At 39.1% G+C, this 18622-nt stretch overlaps 1 protein-coding gene across 3 annotated transcripts in view; it reads right to left on the bottom strand.

The window, feature by feature from the left end:
• Positions 1–18622, bottom strand: part of TRIP4 (thyroid hormone receptor interactor 4) — a 98003-nt gene that overhangs the window by 45826 nt on the left and 33555 nt on the right. For all 3 annotated transcript variants that reach the window (XR_005216445.1, XM_037833718.1, XM_037833719.1), the window contains 2 exons: positions 13055–13181; positions 9821–10008 (listed from right to left, as the gene is read on the bottom strand). Coding sequence is in view for 2 of the 3 variants with exons in the window: in XM_037833718.1 (XP_037689646.1) it covers positions 9821–10008; positions 13055–13181 (315 nt within the window). In the remaining variant the exon portion in view is untranslated. The remainder of the gene's footprint in view (positions 1–9820; positions 10009–13054; positions 13182–18622) is intronic.

The following is an 18622-nucleotide window of genomic DNA, read 5'->3' on the forward strand; positions in this document are numbered from 1 at the left end:
TATTTGTGGGAAGATTTTTGATGACTGGTTGGATTTCTTTGCCTGTGATTGGTTGGCTGAGATCTTCTATTTCTTCTCTGGTCAGTCTAGGTTGTTAATATGTTTCCAGAAAATTGTCTATTTCCTCTACATTATCTAGTTTGTTGGCATACAGTTGTTCATAGTATGTCTTATAATTTTTTAAATTTCTTCAGGATTCACAGTAATGTCACCTTTCTCATTCATTAGTTTATATGGGTCTTCTCTCTTTTTGATTTTGTCAGTCTAGCTAGGGGCTTATCAATCTTGTTGCTCTTCTCAAAGAACCAACTCTTGGTGTTATTTATTCTCTCTATTGTTTTTTTGTTCTCTACATCATTTATTTCTACTTTAATCCTTGTTATTCTTTTCTTCTACTTGGTTTAGGATTAGTTTGCTGTTCATTTTCTAGCTTCTTCAATTGCTCCATTACTTCTGTGATTTTAGCTCTTTCTTCCTTTTTGTTGTATGTGTTTAGTGCTATAAACTTCCCCTCAGTACTGCTTTTGCTGCATATTTGCTGCAGGTACATATTTGCCTCAGTACTGCTTTTGCTGCATATTTGCTGCAGGTTTTGATATGTTGTGTTCTCATTTTCATTCATCTCTAAATATTTAGCAATTTCTCTCGTTATTTCTTCTTTAACCCACTGATTGTTTAGGAGTGTGTTGTTTAACCTCCAGGTATTTGTGAATTTTCTAAGTCTCTGATGGTTATTGACTTCTAATTGTATTCCATTGTGGTCAGAGAATGTGCTTTCAATAATTTCAATCTTTTTAAATTTATTGAGGCTTGTTTTATGTCCCAGCATATGATCTATTCTGGAGAAAGTTCCGTGAGCACTAGAAAAGTATGTGTATCCTGGTGATTTGGGATGTAATGTCCTGTATATGTCTGTTAAATCTAATTCATTTATCAGATTGTTTAGGTTTTCAATTTCCTTATTGGTCTTCTGTCTGGTTGATCTATCTATAGGAGAGAGTGATGTGTTGAATTCTCCCACAATTATTGTGGAAACATCTGTTGCTTCCTTTAGTTTTGCCAGTGTTTGTCTCATGTATTTGGTGGCACTATGACTGGATGCATAAACATTTATGATTGTTATTTCTTCTTGTTGAATTGCCCCTTTTATTAACATGTCGTGGCCTTCTTCGTCTCTCATAATATCTTTGCATTTAAAGTCTATTTTATCTGAGATTAATATTGCTACTCCTGCGTTCTTTTGGCTGTAGCTTGCATGAAATATTTTTTCCATCCTTGCACTTTCAATTTGTGTCCCTGTGTTTAAGATGTGTCTCTTGTATGCAATATATTGATGGTTCGTATTTTTTGATCCATTCTGCCAATCTATATCTTTTAATTGGGGAGTTTAACCCATTTACATTCAACATTATTACTGTGAAGGCATTTCTTGAATCAGCCATCCTATCCTTTCGTTTATGTTTGTCAGATACATTTTCCCCCCTCTCTTATTGTCCTTTAATGAACCAATATTAAATCTCTTTAATTCTGAACCTTTCTCCATATCTTTCTCTCCTTTCTTTGTTTCTCTGTCAATAGGACTTCCTTTAGTATCTGAAGTAGGCCAGGTTTTTTATTAGCAAAATCTCTCAACATTTCTTTGTTTGTGAAAAATTTGAGCTCTCCCTCAAATCTGAAGGAAGGCCTTGCTGGATAAAGAATTCTCGGTTGGCAATTTTTCCCTCTCAGAATTTTAAATATGTCATGCCACTGCCTTCTCGCCTCCATGGTGGCTGCTGAGTAGTCACTACTTAAGTCTTACGTTATTTCCTTTTATGTGGTGAATTGCTTTTCTCTTGCTGCTTTCAGAACTTGCTCCTTCTCTTCAGTATTTGACAGTCTGATCAGAATATGTCTTGGAGTGGGTTTACTTGGATTTATTCTATTTGGAGTTTGCTGGGCATTTATGCTTTGTGTATGTATGTTGTGTAGAAGGTTTGGGAATTTTTCCTCAACAATTTCTTTGAATACTCTTTCTAGACCTTTACCCTTCTCGGACACCAATGAGTCCTATATTTGGACATTTTATTTTATCTATCATATCCCTGAGGTCCATTTCGATTTTTTCAATTTTTCCCCCATTCTTTCTTTTGTTCTTTCATTTTCCATTTTGTCATCCTCCAGGTTGCTGATTTGTTGTTCAGCTTCCTCTAGTCTTGTACTAGGAGTATCCAGAATCTTTTTAATTTGGTTGACAGTTTCTTTTATTTCCATAAGATCATCTATTTTTTTATTTACTCTTGCAATTTCTTCTTTATGCTCTTCTAGGGTCTTCCTCATGTCCTTTATATCCCGTGCCATGCTCCCGTTGTTTGTGTTTAGCTCTTTCATTAATTGCTCCAAGTAGTGTGTCTCCTCTGATCTTTGGATTTGGGTGTTTGGGTTTGGGTTATCCACATCATCTGTTTTTTTTATATGTTTTAAAATTTTCTGTTTGTTTTGGCCTCCTGGCATTTGCTTAACTCAATAGGGTTCTTTTAGGATACATAGGCTAATTCAAAATCCAATCTCTAATTTGTCAAATCTACAGCTTGGTGGCGTAACTTTTTGTAACTAACCAGCAGGTGGCATCTGCGAGCTACCAACTCCCAGCAAGTCAGTTCTCCCCAACTTTGTCTTTGTGGTGGGTAGGGGTCTGATTCTTGTGGGGATCCAATTGGTGCACTAAGTTTGGGTATGTTGTTGGCGCTTTCTGCCCTGAATGTGGGGCGTGTGTCTGAGCAGTGAGGGAGGGAGGGCTGCTTTAATGATCAAACCTCCCAGGTGTCCCTGGAGATTTAAGGCTGTTGCAAGAGTCTAAACCTCCAGTTCAGTCTCACCACAGATTGTCTCTGCTGCTGACCCAGAAGTCCTTGGTATTGGCACTTGGTCCCTGGGATTTCCGAGTGGGTCCCTCTTCAGAGCCATGCCCTCCCAGGGCCTCTGCTAGGGAAGGCTGTGCTACATCACAAGTGCGTGCCGTCCCTCAAGGGAAGTTCTGGGCCACCAGACCGTGTAGGGGCATTCCCAGCCTGCTGAAAGGATGGCTGTATGGGGTGTGTTAATTTCCACCTTTTCACACAGCTGCACCGTCCTAGCTCCGGGACAATTAGCTATGGGTGTGCAAAAGCCTATTGTCCACACCCGATATTGTTGGAGTGCATACGATGCCGGAATCACTTCCCGTCACACTGGGTTTTTTAGTGTGGCTCCGGGCTGTAGCGACGTTGCCGGGTAGGAGCATTCCCAGCCCGCCGGAAGATGGCTGTAAGGGGCATGGTTATTTCCCTTTTGGCTAACTTCTGCCTGCCTTGCACTGAGAGAATTAGCAACGGGTGCACAAAAGGCTATCATTCATGCCAGATATGGAGGCGTACTCACAGCCAGTTCCTGCCATGCTTCACTGTGCAGATCTCGCTGCCGCATCTGCAGCTGCTTGTGGGTTTTTCAAAAAAGAACTAGTCCAACTCCAAACGCCAACCCACAGTTTCCCCACACCGCAGCGTGGCTGCTGGATATTCCGCAGGCTTACTCACTCATTTCAGAATGCAGAATCCCGGTTTCACCAAGTGCACGGTCCCTGTGGATTTAGCAGAACTTGTCCAGCTGGTGCAGTGCTGGAACTGGTGTTCTGGGTCACTTTCTGGCTTTTATCTAGTATTTTTCATGGAGGTGTTTTTTTCCCTGTCTGTCCTAACTGCCATCTTCCAGAATTCTGTAAGTATTTTTAATTTCTCTTGTAATTTGTTCTTTAACCCACTGTTTAAGAGTGTGCTATTTAGTTTCCACATTTGTAAATTTCCTAGTTTCTTTCTGTTATTGATTTCTAGCTTCATTTCACTGTGGTCAGAAATGTTACTTTTTCTGATTTTAATATTTTTTAATTTACTGAGATTTCTCTTGTGCCCTAACATGGTCTACCCTAGAGAATGATCACTGTGCAAATGAAGGGAATGTGTATTCTGCTATTGTAAGATGAAGTGTTCTAACCGATATATATATTGGTTAGATCTAGTTGGTTTATAGTGTTGTTCAGGTCCTCTATTTTCTTACTGATCTTCTGTTTAGATATTCAATCCAGTATCAAAAGTAGTGTATTGACACCAAATAATTTAACTTGTATGATCAGTTTATTCAAACACCATAAGTACATAGAAGTTTGAATAGGGAGTGAGAGCTGATTGGTTTGTACAGGTTAGTGTGAAACCCCAATACATCCCAAAGTAATTTGGGTAGAGAATAAAAATGTATTTGCAAAGTCCCCCTGAGGGACTGGGGAAAAATGTAGAAATATTAAACTTCCCCACAGTGCTGGTTTGAATGTATTATGTCCCCCCAAATGCCATTATCTTTGATGTAATCTTGTGTGGGCAGACCTATCAGTATTAATTAGACTGTAATTCTTTGAGTGCTTCCATGGAATGTCCCCCACCCATGTGTGGTTGATCACTCTGCATAATTTCCATGGAGGTGTTGGCCCACCCATCCAGGGTGGGCCTTGATCACTGAAGCCATATAAATGAGCTGACGGGCAGAGGGAACTTACTGCAGCTGTGAGTGATGTTTTGAAGAGGAGCTACAGCCAAGAGGGACACGTTGAAGAACTCACAGAAGCTACAGATGACAGACAGTTTGAAGACGGCCATTGAAAGCAGACTCTTGCTCCAGAGAAGCTAAGAGAGGACAAATGCCCCAAGAGCAACTGATAGTGACATTTTGAAGAGGAGCTGCGGCCTAGAGAGGAAAGTCCTGGGAGACAGCTATTTTGAAACCAGAACTTGGAGCAGACGCCAGCCACATGCGTTCCCAGCTAACAGAGGTCTTCCTGACGCCACTGGCCGTCCTCCAGTGAAGGTACACGATTGGATATGTTACCTTGGACACTTCATGGCCTTAAGACTATAACTGTGTAACCAAATCAACCCCTTTATAAAAGCCACTCCATCTCTGGTGTTTTGCATTCTGGCAGCATTAGCAAACCAGAATACCCACCTAGGGAATTATGGATATTCTCACAAGCATTGGGGAATATCCTACCCAATCTACTACCAATCTAGAAGGCCAAATCCCTGATTCTGGGGCTTGCCCTTATGAAGCTTGTTACTGCAAAAGAGAAGCTAAGCGTACTTATAATGGTGCCTAAAAGTATCCCCAGGAGAACCTTTTTTGTTGCTTAGATGTGGCCTCTCTCTCTCTAAGCCCACACAGCAGGTAAACGCACTGCCCTCCCCTGACATAGGACATAATTCCCGGGGATGAGCCTGATGGGGATCTTAATCCCATCATGGGATAAAGAAAGCCTTCTTGACCAAAAGGGGGAAGAGAAATGAAAAAAAATAAAGTTTCATGGCTGAGAGATTTCAAATGGAGTCAAGAAGTCATTCTGGAGGTTATTCTTACACATTATACATACACCTCTTTTTAGTTTTTAATGTATTGGAATAGCTAGAAGGAAATACCTGAAACTGTTGAACTGTAACCCAGTAGCCTTGATTCTTAAAGACGATTGTGTAACTATGTAGCTTACATGGTTTGACTCTAATTGTGAAAACCTTGTGGCTCACACTGCTTTAACCAGAAGACAGATGAGTACAAAAACAGGAACAAAAATTAAATGAATAATAGGGGGGATGGATAGGATGGGATGTTTTGGGTGTTCTTCTCTTCTTGTATTCTTATTTTTATTTATTTTTGAGTAATGAAAATGTTCAAAAATTGATTTTGGTGATGAATGCACAACTATATGATAATAGTGTGAACGACTGATTGTAAACTGTGGATGATTGTAGGGTATGTGACCATATCTCAATAAAACTGAACTGAAAAATAAATAAATTACACGTAAAAACAACAGTGGTTTATTGAAATCTCTAACTATTACCGTAGAATTCTCCATTTCTCCTTTCAATTCTGTCAATGATTGCTTTGTATATTTTGTTGGTCTGATTTAGGTCCATCTAAGTTTATAACTATTAAATCTTCTTTTTGAATTCACCCTTTTATTGGTACATATTGTCCTTTGACTTTTGTAACAGTTTTTGACTTAAAGTCTAATGTGTCTGATATTAATATAGCTAGTCCCACTCTCTTTTGATGACTTATTTGCAGGAAGTATTTTTTTCCATCATTTCACTTTTAACATGTTTGTATCTATGGATCTAAGATGGGTCTCCTGTAAACAGCATATAGTTGGGTCAGGTTTCTGAATCCATTTTGAGAATCTGTCTTTTAATTGGAGGGGTTAAGACATTTACATTTAAGGAAATTACTTCTGCCATTTTGCTAATAGTTTTTTGTACGTCTTATACCTTTTGTCTCTCTTCGTTCCTCCGTTACTGCCTTCCTTTTTGTTTAGATGATCTTTTATAACGTACAACTTTAATCACATCTTTTTGTGTCAATTTTTAAAGATATTTCATTCATGGTTACCATGAGGATTACATTTAACATACTAGTTCTATTACAATTTAATGTGTGTTCATTGCAACTTGACTTCAATAGCGTATATACAAACAGTACCTATATCCCTCCATCCCTCTTTTATGTTCTTGTCACAAATTATATCTTTATGTATTGTGTGCCCAGTAATAAAGATTTATATTTGTTTATATGTATTTGAATTTTAAGCCTTATAAGAAGTAAAAGACAGTATTACAAATGAAATAATACTGGTTTTTACATTTAATCATGTTGGCCCTTTAATGGTGATCCGTAATTCTTCATCCAACATCAAGATACTGTCCAGTGTCCTTTCCTTTCAACATGGAGAATTCCCTTTAACATTTCCTATAAGGCACAGCTAGGGGTAATGAACTCCCTCAATTTTTGTTTGTCAGGAAATAACTTTATTTCTCCCTCATTTTTGAAGGACAACTTTGCTGGGTATATTATTCTTGGTTAATTTTTCCCTTTCAGCACTTTATGTCCTCCCACTGACTTCTGGCTTCCATGATTTCTACTGAGAAATAAGATGTTAATCTTATTAAGGATTCCTTGTATTTGACATGTTGCTTCTTCCTTGCTGTTTTTAAGATTCTATCTTTGTCCTTGGCATTAGACAGTTTGATCATAACATGTCTCAGTGTAGATCTGTCTGGGTTCATCCTGTTTGATATTTGTTGAGCATCTTGGATATGTATATTCACATATTTTATCATATTTTGAAAATTTTATTTCTTCAAAATTTTTTTTCTTGCCCTTTCTCTCTCTCTCTTCTCCTTTGGGACTATTATAACATGTTTATAGGTTTGACTGATGTGTCCCACAGGTTCCTCAGGCTCTATTCATCTTTTTTCATTCTTTTTTCTCTCTGCTCCTCAACATGGACAATTTCAGTCCTTCTGTTTTCAAGTTTGCTGATCCTTTCTTCTGCCTCCTCCAATCTACTCTTGAAATCCTCTACTGAATTTTTCACGTATTATTCTTTTGAGTTCCACAATTTCCATTAGGTTCTTATTTCTACTCATTAATGAAATTCTCATTTTGCTTATATATTGTTTTCCTGATTTATTTTAGTTCTCTGCCCATGTTTTTCTTTAGTTGCTTGACCCTATTTATGACAATTGTTTTAAGATCTTTGATTAGCAATTCCAGAGACTGTACTTCCTCCAGAATATTTTCAACTGAATTATTTTTTCCTGTGATTGGGTCATATTTTCCTATCTACTTTAATGTTTTGTAATTTTTTGTTGAGAACTAGGCATTCTGATTATTATGTTGTGGGAACTCTGGAAATCTAGTTCTCCCATTCTTCAGGCCATCAGAATAAGAACAAGAAGGAAAAAAAAAAAAAAGAAAGAAAAAAGGAGGAAAAGAGAAAAAAAATAAAGGGAGAGAAGAAAAAAATACGAACATACAAAACACCCACATAAAAAAAAGAAAGCGAGAAAAAAATAATGAAGTGCACTGCCTCTCCAAGTCTCCTGTTGTATGATGGTAGGAAGACAGAGGCTGCTGCTTTCAGGGACGAAACCTAGGCCACATCCATGCTTGCCCTTCAGGGATCGCAAAAATATAAAACAGAGAAACTTAAAAAAAACAAACAAAAAAAAACCAACCAACCAACCAACCAACCAACCAAAAAACAAGAACAAAAAGAGCTGTACTGGTTCTTTATCTGTATGTAGATGCTGATGTAAGGTAAGAAGACACTGCTTCTGAGAGAAACCGAGGCTAGCATCTGCACTGGGCCCTCAGGGATTCACCAAACTAAAGAATGCCAACAACAAACAAACAAACCTAATCAATGAAAAAGTACACTGGGCCTTTAAATTCTGGTAGATGCCAGCATGAGGGCAGAAGCTGCTGCTGCAGAGAGGGTTGAAACCAAGGCCCAGTCTATGCTGTGCCCTCAGAGATCTGCCAGACCAGGAAACACTCACACCCAGAAGTTAAAAAAATACAATGAGCTCTATACATCCAGGTGGATGCTGGTGGGAGGCTGAAAGAGCTGCTGCTCAGAGAGCCAAAACTGAAACCAGCTTCTGCACTGGTCCTTCAGGATCCCCCAGAATGATCTTGACTCTCAAGCACTAGGTTTAGAGGAGGTGGTTTCCTCTGTCAGCTCTGAGCCCAAGTGGCCACTCCCAGAATCCAGGCCACATAGCTGCAGCTCTTTCTGCAGCTGCTGCCTTGGGACTGAACAATGGGGCCTAATCATGGTCTGTGCTTTCACTTACAAAAGCTGAACTCTCAGCAGCCTCTCGCTTCAGCTGGAGTTCCTGTAGTCGTTCTTAATATGCATTCTGGTTCCAGGGTTATCACTTAATTTATTCCAGTCTCTTTCTACGTTTTCATTTTTCTAGTGGTGGGAGCAATTTGTAAAACTTGCAACTCCACCATTTTGTGCACTCTCTAGAGCTACTGTTTTAAAAACTGTAAAATTTTATTTAAATACAAGGCATTATCACTGTTGAGTTAGGATACTGCAAAGCATATAAAATTCTAATAGATAAAATAAGAAAGATGAATATGTTGCAATATAAGTGAAAAAAGAAAAACAAGTATAAATATATATATATATTATAATCTCACTATACAACAATATGAATAGGACAAAGAACATAAATACATATTCCAAAATGTTAACAGTAGCTGTCTCTAGGTGGTGTGATTATGGGTGATCTTTCTTTTTCTAGCTACTTTTCTATATTTTCCAATTTTCTATTTACATTTATTAAAAGCAAAAAAATATATTTTAAAATTGAATTGAGAAAAAGTATATGAAAACAAGCAATAGTAAGCTATTAGTATTGCTAACAGGCATGACTACTCAACTCTTTAACACCCATTTATCCCTCACTATTCCCCTACTTTGCATGAAAAAGGAATTTGTGGAAAAAGTTTCTCAACATGGTTACCAATATTAACAGATACATGTATATAGATTAAAAAGCAAAACCAGTTCAGTTAGGCAGGTATCTTAATAAATGAATAAACAGGCATAAAAACTTTAAATTTCAAATGGGATCAAACCACTAAGATTACTTCAGTAGTATATTACAAAGACAAAGCCAAGAGGAGTTTTTCAACAGGCTTCCTTCTAAAGATGAAAAGACCGGTGTCCTATTATTTGTCTTGACTCAGACCCTCAGCCTTTCCAAAATTGGTTGTTTTTTTTAATGCTTTTTATGCTTGATACTACTAAGTCAGTAACTTGAATACATTGCTTTAAAGTCCTAAGTGCTAAAGACTATTATAAATCATCAATAGATTAGGGAAAACTAATTCTACTCTATGATTCTAAATTAAGTAGCTTATATCACTCTGAGTTCTTCCACTGCCAAGATTATTCTGCTTTTACCTTTTAATCCCTTTGACAAGCAGAGAAGCCCAGGGCTGATGCATAGAGAGGCACCAGCCACCATCAAAGCCCTCTTGAAAATCTTGGTCCTGGATTCGCAATTGGTACCGATGAGAGCTGAGCTTTAGTTCTGATCCTTCTGAATGGAAAGCCTTTTTCTGTGAGGCTGATCCTGTCTGGTCTACCCACTATATGGGGGTAGAGGGAAGGAAAAACATATATATATATATATATACAAACACACACACACACACATACATACACAAACACATATACATACACAGGGAAGAACCTGCAAATTAAGGTGAATGGGGTAGGGAGATGAAATGAAATGAGATGTATGCTAACAATGAGGAAATCATACTAGGAGCACTTTCAGAAAAAAATATCCCATCTTTGTCTAAGAAAGGGCCAAAAAAGGTGAAGGAGGCATAAATTCAGGAGGGGTCCCAGGTATGACAAGAAGATCCCATCTTAAAGGATAATGTAGAATGGTGAAATCTCCATATAAGGCTTCCAATTTCAGCAACAGCACAAATTTTGACACCCAAAGGGCTTTAATTATTTCCAGTTACACTTATTAATGATCCATATTAGATTCTGAGCAATTTCCCAACTTAATTCAATCAGCCAAATGAAGGTTCAACATTTTGGTCCACACATTCTTCATGTACGTAAGAGCCAAGTCACATGCAAAGAGATGATGTCAGCAGCAGCAGTTCTGACTGCTGGTAAAGTACCCTCCTATCCTGAAATTAACAACTTGTCCCATGAAAGAGAAGAGAGAACACTAATAAAACAAGGCTCCCCTCATGTAAAGAAAATACAAAATTACAAGGTCCAAGTAATTATAGAAGGCTGAAGAGTCCTGGCAGTAGTTCAGTCAGAGTATGACAAAGGTTAATGTCTCTTCCAGAGAATGAAATTAAACAAACAAAAAGGCTCTATTAGGAAGTTGAAGTTTGGGGTTAGCTTTTTAGTTTTTTGATATTTTTATTTAACAATTTATAGGAAAAAAAAAACCACTAGGGGGTAGTTCAGAGATCCTTAGTAATCATTTAACCCCTAAAGGTTTGTTTTCTAAATTCTAAAATGATGAGGTTGGACTAAATGAATCTCTAGGAATCTTTCTACAGTAAAATTTCATGATTCTAATCAAGTGTGTCCTATCTTTGAAAAATTTTTGTGTAGGGAGACATATAAAATACGAAAAAGATTTGTTCTTGGTTTTAAAGGAACTTACAATCCTAGTAGAAGACAGACACATACATAACTATCTAAAACATAAGGCAGAATGAGGGAAATGCTAAATAAGAATGTACGTTATTATGTGGGAACATAGAGGAAGAACTGATATATTAAAGGGGAAATAAGTGGTTTCAAAAAAAGTTGGTATTTGAACAATCCTGAGGCCCAAATTCTCTGTTCTATCTCTACTATCGTTCTTGTATATAGTACCCGTTTCTCTATTCCTATAGCTAACTTTCCTAAATTAACCCCTTATTATCTATTATCTTTCAATAAGACTATTAGACAACCCTAATCTGGGCTCTCATCATCTCCCTACTGTGCATTTATCTCACATTTCCTTTTAATCCATTTTCCACATAGGAATGGAAGTTCTGTCAATCTTCTGCTTAAATTCTTCAAGAATCCCTCTTTAGGATAAAACCTAAACTCCTTAGCATGAGAAGTAAGGGCTTTTGTGATCAAGTGTTGCCTACTGTATTGGGTTGAACAGTATCTCCCAAAAATTCAGAGGCAGAGATGGGAGTGGTACAGCTATAAACCAAGGAATGCCTGAGCTACCAGAAGGTGGAAGAGATAAGGAAGCATTCTCCCCCATGGCCTTCAGGAGTGTGCCCTTATTGACACATTGATCTTTCACCTCCAGAACTGTAAGAGAATAAACTTCTTTTGTCTTAAGTCACCTAGTTTATGGTACTTTGTTATGGCAGCTCAAGGGAACTAACGCATCTACATCTAAACAAATACATCTAAGTATTTTAACAATACTTAATTACTTATGGGTCCCCCAAACTTAAAATGCTTTCAAACTGCAAAGTTTTTTTGCATGTTCTGCCTGGAATTCCCTCTCCTCAGATCTGTCTGCCGTAAACTCCTATTCATCCTGTAAGTCTCTTCTTGCATACCGTTTCTTTTGTGAAGCCTCTAGCAGATTTGTAAACAACCTCTCCTAATTCCTCCTGTACCCATGACATACCTCTATATAGCAATTATCTTAAAGAATTTCAATTATTTGTATTCACATATGAAGTCCTTAACTAAGGAGAGGGGCTGGGCATTTACCTTTTAATTTCCCAGCATCTGGCATAGAACTTGGCATATATTCAGTGCAGAATGAATATCTCCAGTTAAGCTCTCTAAAGCATTACTCTGATGGCCTAATCTCTCTGATTAAGAACCTTTGATTACTCACATTTATTTACAAAAATAAAAATGTTATGACTTCTTGGCTAAACATTTAAGCTCATTAGTGACCTGGTCCTACCACCCAACCTTGCTCTTTTTCTCATGATAATCCCTTTTATGAGTCCTATCTATGTAGCCTGAAGTCACTATTCCCTAAACGTATATCCTACACTTTCCTGTACCCATACCTTTGTTCCTACAACTCATTCTTCCTGGATTGTTTTTTCCCAACATCCCCAAATATCCAAGGCCAGTGCTCCAATGCTCCTATGAATCCCCTCAACTGGAACTAGTCTGTCCCTCCTGAGTTCACACAACACTGCATTAATATCTCTATTAGTACTAGATCTTTTTCTCTACTTGTTTGTGAGTTTCTTGAGCATAGTATCAGTGTTTGGTTGATTGCTTACTACTATAGGCTTGTACACAGTTAATGCTCAATGTAAATACTTGATAGTAAAATGAATTATGACCCTGGATAAATGAATATATTAATTTAAAATACCACTCGATGGGACCACCCATATCTTATAAAAGAGAAAAAATGGTAGCAAAAGGACCATATGATAATTAGCTAAATCTATACTGTATTTAACAAAGCTCTCTCTTAGGAAATACTCAGAAGTTAATATAGGTCAACTTGTCAAAAGTGTCACAAGAAAAACAGGAGAAAATTGGGCCAGGGAATAAGGTTGGCAGGTATATGAAGAGAGCAGACTTGGTATCTAAAAAGACACACTTTAAAGGAGAAATATTTGGGCCCAATCTTCTTTCATCAACAGGTAGTAAAGGCCCACTAACCTGAGGAGGGGGCTGGTGCAAGTTAGGATTCACCAGAACTCCCAAAGGCTCTTCAGAAGATCTATCCAATTCGTTGAGTGGCTGGTTCAAAGTTCCATCGGCAATGGCCTGTATTGTCTCATCTAGTCTGTGATAACAAACCAAAAGGATGAAATAATTGGTAATGTTCTATGTTCAAAATGTCCTTACTTACCACCAAAATAAAACCCTTCAAAAGTAATAAAATTTGGAATTCAAAGAGGAGTCCATGGATGATCTACTCCCTTTCCCCACCCCCCAAATTCCTTCTATTCTCTTCAAGAACTTTAAGGAATAGGAGTTAAAGTTCTTGAAAACCAAGAAAATTGCAGAGCACACTACAATCATTCTTCTGTTTAACAATATCATTAAAGAAGCCAAAATTGGAAAAGATGCCTAGAAATAACCTGACCCACAGTAGAGTATTCTATGGCAGCCTATTTACTCTATCCATTGTCTTCTCAGCACACCCTACACAATCACAGTTATTCCTTTGTCCATTCAGGAGTCCCTCCTCACTCTTCCAGGCTTATCTATCCGTATTCTACCCTTGCTTCAAGGCCTAGAAGTTCTAAAGAGGCCCTTCACCAGCTCCACAAAAAGTGCTTGCTCCCTTCCCTGAAGTCCTCCTATAGCACCTACTATCTAAACAGTCATTTGATACATCCCAATGTTATCCAGTGCCTATGGTGTCTGTTCTGGGTATTTGGCTCTAAAACTATGAAACAGTATGATGATTTTCATAACAGGACTATAGAACTAATCCTATTGTTTATTAGATCATAGGCCCTGCAGGATCCATATCTCATTCCGTTCTATACCCCTACATTACTTGCTACTTTACTCTATGTCCCTGTGGATGCTTGATAAATACTTGTGGATAATGATGATAATTCTGAGGCATGACATAAGGAAAACCTTCTACTAATAGGAAAGGATGAATCTGACCCTGATTTAAATTCAAGAGTTACGTGTTGGGCACCTCTTTTTTTTTAATCTTCATTTTATTGAGATATATTCACATACCACGCAGTCATACAAAACAAATCGTACTTTCGATTGTTTACAGTACCATTACATAGTGGTACATTCATCACCCAAATCAATCCCTGACACCTTCATTAGCACACACACACAAAAATAACAAGAATAATAATTAGAGTGAAAAAGAGCAATTGAAGTAAAAAAGAACACTGGGTACCTTTGTCTGTTTGTTTCCTTCCCCTATTTTTCTACTCATCCATCCATAAACTAGACAAAGTGGAGTGTGGTCCTTATGGCTTTCCCAATCCCACTGTCACCCCTCATAAGCTACATTTTTATACCACTGTCTTCAAGATTCATGGGTTCTGGGTTGTAGTTTGATAGTTTCAGGTATCCACCACCAGCTACCCCAATTCTTTAGAACCTAAAAAGGGTTGTCTAAAGTGTGCATAAGAGTGCCCACCAGAGTGACCTCTCGGCTCCTTTTGGAATCTCTCTACCACTGAAGCTTATTTCATTTCCTTTCACATCCCCCTTTTGGTCAAGAACATGTTCTCTGTCCCACGATGCCAGGTCTACATTCCTCCCCGGGAGTCATATTCCACGTTGCCAGGGAGATTCACTCCCCTGGGTGTCTGATCCCACGTAGGGGGGAGGGCAGTGATTTCACCTTTCAAGTTGGCTTAGCTAGAGAGACAGGGCCACATCTGAGCAACAAAGAGGCATTTGGGAGGAGGCTCTTAGGCACAACCATAGGGAGGCCTAGCTTCTCCTTTGCAGCAACCGTCTTCCCAAGGGTAAAACCTGTGGTAGGGGGCTCAACCCATCAAACCACCAGTCCCCTATGTCTGTGGTCATGTTAGCAACCATGGAGGTGGGGTAGGCGAATACCCCTGCATTCTCCACAGGCTCCTCAAGGGGGCACTACATCTTTTTTTTTTCCTTGTTTTTCTTTTTTTTTTTTTAACTTTCCCTTCTTTTTTAAATCAACTGTATGAAAAAAAAGTTAAAAAGAAAACAAACATACAATAAAAGAACATTTCAAAGAGACCATAACAAGGGAGTAAGAAAAAGACAACTAACCTAAGATTGGGCACCTCTTATGTGCAAGGCAACTTAAAAGGTGGGGAGGAAATGGTTTCTGCTTTCAAGAAGCTTTCAATCTAAGGGGCAGATTTAAGACAGACATTAAGACATGACAATAAATAGGAGGATTTAATAATCACTATGAGATAGGCACAATCTATGTGATAGTTACTATCACATCATCCCACATACTGTATTAAGTCAATTCAAGTGAGAAGTAGATAATTGAAAGGCAAAGATTGAGGGAGAGATTTCCAAACCATGGGAAAAGTAGAAACAAAGGAATGAAGCTAAGAAAGTAGAAGAATTTGTGGGAAGAAGTGAATCTAAAATAGGGTGGAAACAGTGTGATCTAAAGAAGACAGGGAAGTGAATGAAACATACTGTAGAGGAAAGAATTCTAGAATCTATGAAAGAAATAATACCAATAGCTAATTAATACATTTTTAGAATGCCCAAGGTTACTAATATACAACAAAAGCAAAGAAACATATTAAAATCATGATGTAATACAGCTTTTCATGTGTCAGAATGGCAAATGTTTTAAAAACTTGTTGCCAAAAGAATGAGGAGAGGACAGTAAGATGGTGGCATAGGCAGGAGTGGAATTTAGTTAGTCTCCCGGAACAACTAAGGAACAATGGGTAAATAACTTGGAATAACTGCTGGGGGACGATTGTGACTGTCCACTCATTGTACACCAACCTGGATTGGGAGGAATGCCTGAGATCGCAGCATAAAATCTGTAAGTAAAAACTGTGGAACTGTGCCAGGAGCACCCTCACCCCATGGCAGGCTTTGCTGCAAAACCTCGCTGTGACAGAGAGCAGCACTCTCCCAGCAAGCGAATATAGCTCAACTGAGATCCAACTGGGGTTCCAATTAACAAATGTGGACTAGTAAATAAAAGCTACAAACCCCCAACAAGCAAAGAGAGGTTTTTAGTGATGACTTACCTTAAAAAACCAGAAGACTCATCAGTCATGGGAGGGGGAGCCCAGAAGACCAGGTGTTACCCTCTGGCCAATGAGTGAAACTGGGGGGCTGTGTGCTGGCTCTAAAAGGGGGCTTTCTATCCCTTTTTCTGTCAACCTGAGGGGCTCAGAGGAGAGAACCGCAGCCATTTTCAGTGGAAGGAGCCTCAGCCATTTTCAGTTCTCAGAGCTCTGACCCAGACAGGGGTGCAGATAACAGAGTCAGAGAGACTATTCAAATGCAAATGATAACTCCCTAGGGGGCATATCTTCCCTAAGAGTAAGGAGGTGGGGCCCAGCTTTCCCTTCAGAACCAGACCCCAGAATCTGGGGGGAAACAGCCAAAACAGAAACTGAAGCCAAAACACATCTCCTTACAACAGCTGGGAGCAAAAGGCTCACAAGCACCACTTGCTGGGCAGGTCAGGAAAAGCACAGCAACTGGAGACTTCACAGGAAAGTCTGTCATTCTTCTAAGATACACCCTGAATATAACCCCATTCTGAGACCTGAACCCATTTTGGTCTGGGAAAATCTGATCGGGGTAACCAAGGAAACCAGATGCCTAAACAACAGAAAACTACAATCTATACTAGGAAAAACGAACATATGGCCCAGTCAAAGGAACAAACTTACACTTCAATCAAGATACAGCTGAGATATTGTTTCACTTTAATGAAACGATCTATTAAAGATTTTCAAAGAAATATGCTAAATCAAATCAAAAACCAAATCAACAAGTTCAGGGAAGATGTAACAAAAGAGATGAAGGCTATAAGGAAAACACTGGGCAAACACGAGGTAGAAATCAAAAGTTTGGAAAAACTACTGGCAGAATCTATGGAAATGAAAGGCACAACACAAGAGATGAAAAACACAATGGAGACATACAACAACAGATCTCAAGAAGCAGAAGAAAACACTCAAGAACTGGAGAACAAGACACCTGAAATCCTATACACAAAAAAACAGATAGGGAAAAGAATGGAAAAATAGGAGCAACATCTCAGGGAATTGACTGACAACATGAAATGCATGAATGTATATGTCATGGTTGTCCCAGAAGGAGAAGAGAAGGGAAAAGGGGTAAATGCAATAATACAGGAAATAATTAATGAAAATTTCCCATCTCTTATGAAAGACATAAAATTACAGATCCAAAGGCGCAGCATATGCCAAACAGAATAGATACGAATAGATCTACACCAAGACACTTAATAATCAGATTATCAAATGTCAAAGACAGAGAACTTTGAAAGCAGGAAGAAAAAAGAAAAAGGAAGCTTCATAAGACTACATGCAGATTTCTCAGTAGAAACCATGGAGGCAAGAAGGCCGTGGTATGATATATTTAAGATAATGAAAGAGAAAAATCGCCAAGAATCCTATATCTGGGAAAACTGTCCTTCAAATAGGAGGGAAAGTTTAAAATGTTCTCTGACAGACAATGATAGAGTTTGTGAACAAGATACCTGTGCTACAGGAAATACTGAAGGGAGCACTACAGACACATAGGAAAAGACAGGAGTGAGAGGTATGGAACACAATTCTGGGTGATGATAGTATAGCAATGTAAGTATACTGAACAAAGATGACTGTGAGTGATTGAAAGAGGAAGGTTAGGAGCATGTGGGACACCAGAAGCAAAGAAGAAAAATAAAGACTGGGACTGTATAACTCAGTGAAACCTAGAGTGCTCAACAATTGTGATAAAATGTACAAATATGTTTTTACACAAGGAAGCATAAATGAATGTCAACCTTGCAAGGTGTTAAAAATAGGGTGGTATTGTGGAACAAAATAAAATCAATGCAAACTAGAGACTATAGTTAACAGAAATGTTGTATTATGCTTCCTTTAATGTAACAAAGGCAATAAACCAAAGCTAAATGCCTTTAAGAGGGAGACATTGCGGGACACTGATTACGTGCTTCAACTTGGCGGGCCTGGGCTGGGGGACCTGATCAGCCCCTGGGGAGGGTGGTGGGCACGGGCGACAGCGCCCTCCGCAGCCCCCCGGGCCTGGGAAAGTGAGGCCGGAGGCAGGCCCCATTTCCTCACCCAAAATAACACTGTTAGGGGAGGCTTGCCGGAGGGAACCGCCTTTTCCCCACCCCCTTATCTTGCCCGGACACTCCCCGTTGCCAGTGCAACTCCCATTACCACCAGTGCGCATACATTGTTGCCAGACACCGTTACCGGAGCAACTCTCGCTCCTTTTCAATCAACCTCCGCGCCCTCTCAGAACCAATCCAAGCCTTTAACCTCTACAGCTACCCCGCCCTCTAAACGCCCGATATAAGCTTGTACTCTCCCCTAATAAACTCTCTCTCTCTCTCTTGGCTTCTTCACCCTAAAAGAACCATGTCCCGCCTGTTCCTTTCTCGCCGCCCTCCATACTTTGCACGCCACCCCGCCGGGGACCTGGCCAAGTCCCCTGCCTCGCCCTCGCCTCTGGGAAAGAGCCCCCGCCGCCGGTACCCTCCGAGCAATCCTGGGAGCCTAG

The sequence above is a fragment of the Choloepus didactylus genome, chromosome 4 (assembly GCF_015220235.1).
Source record: "Choloepus didactylus isolate mChoDid1 chromosome 4, mChoDid1.pri, whole genome shotgun sequence".
Taxonomy (NCBI): domain Eukaryota; kingdom Metazoa; phylum Chordata; class Mammalia; order Pilosa; family Megalonychidae; genus Choloepus; species Choloepus didactylus.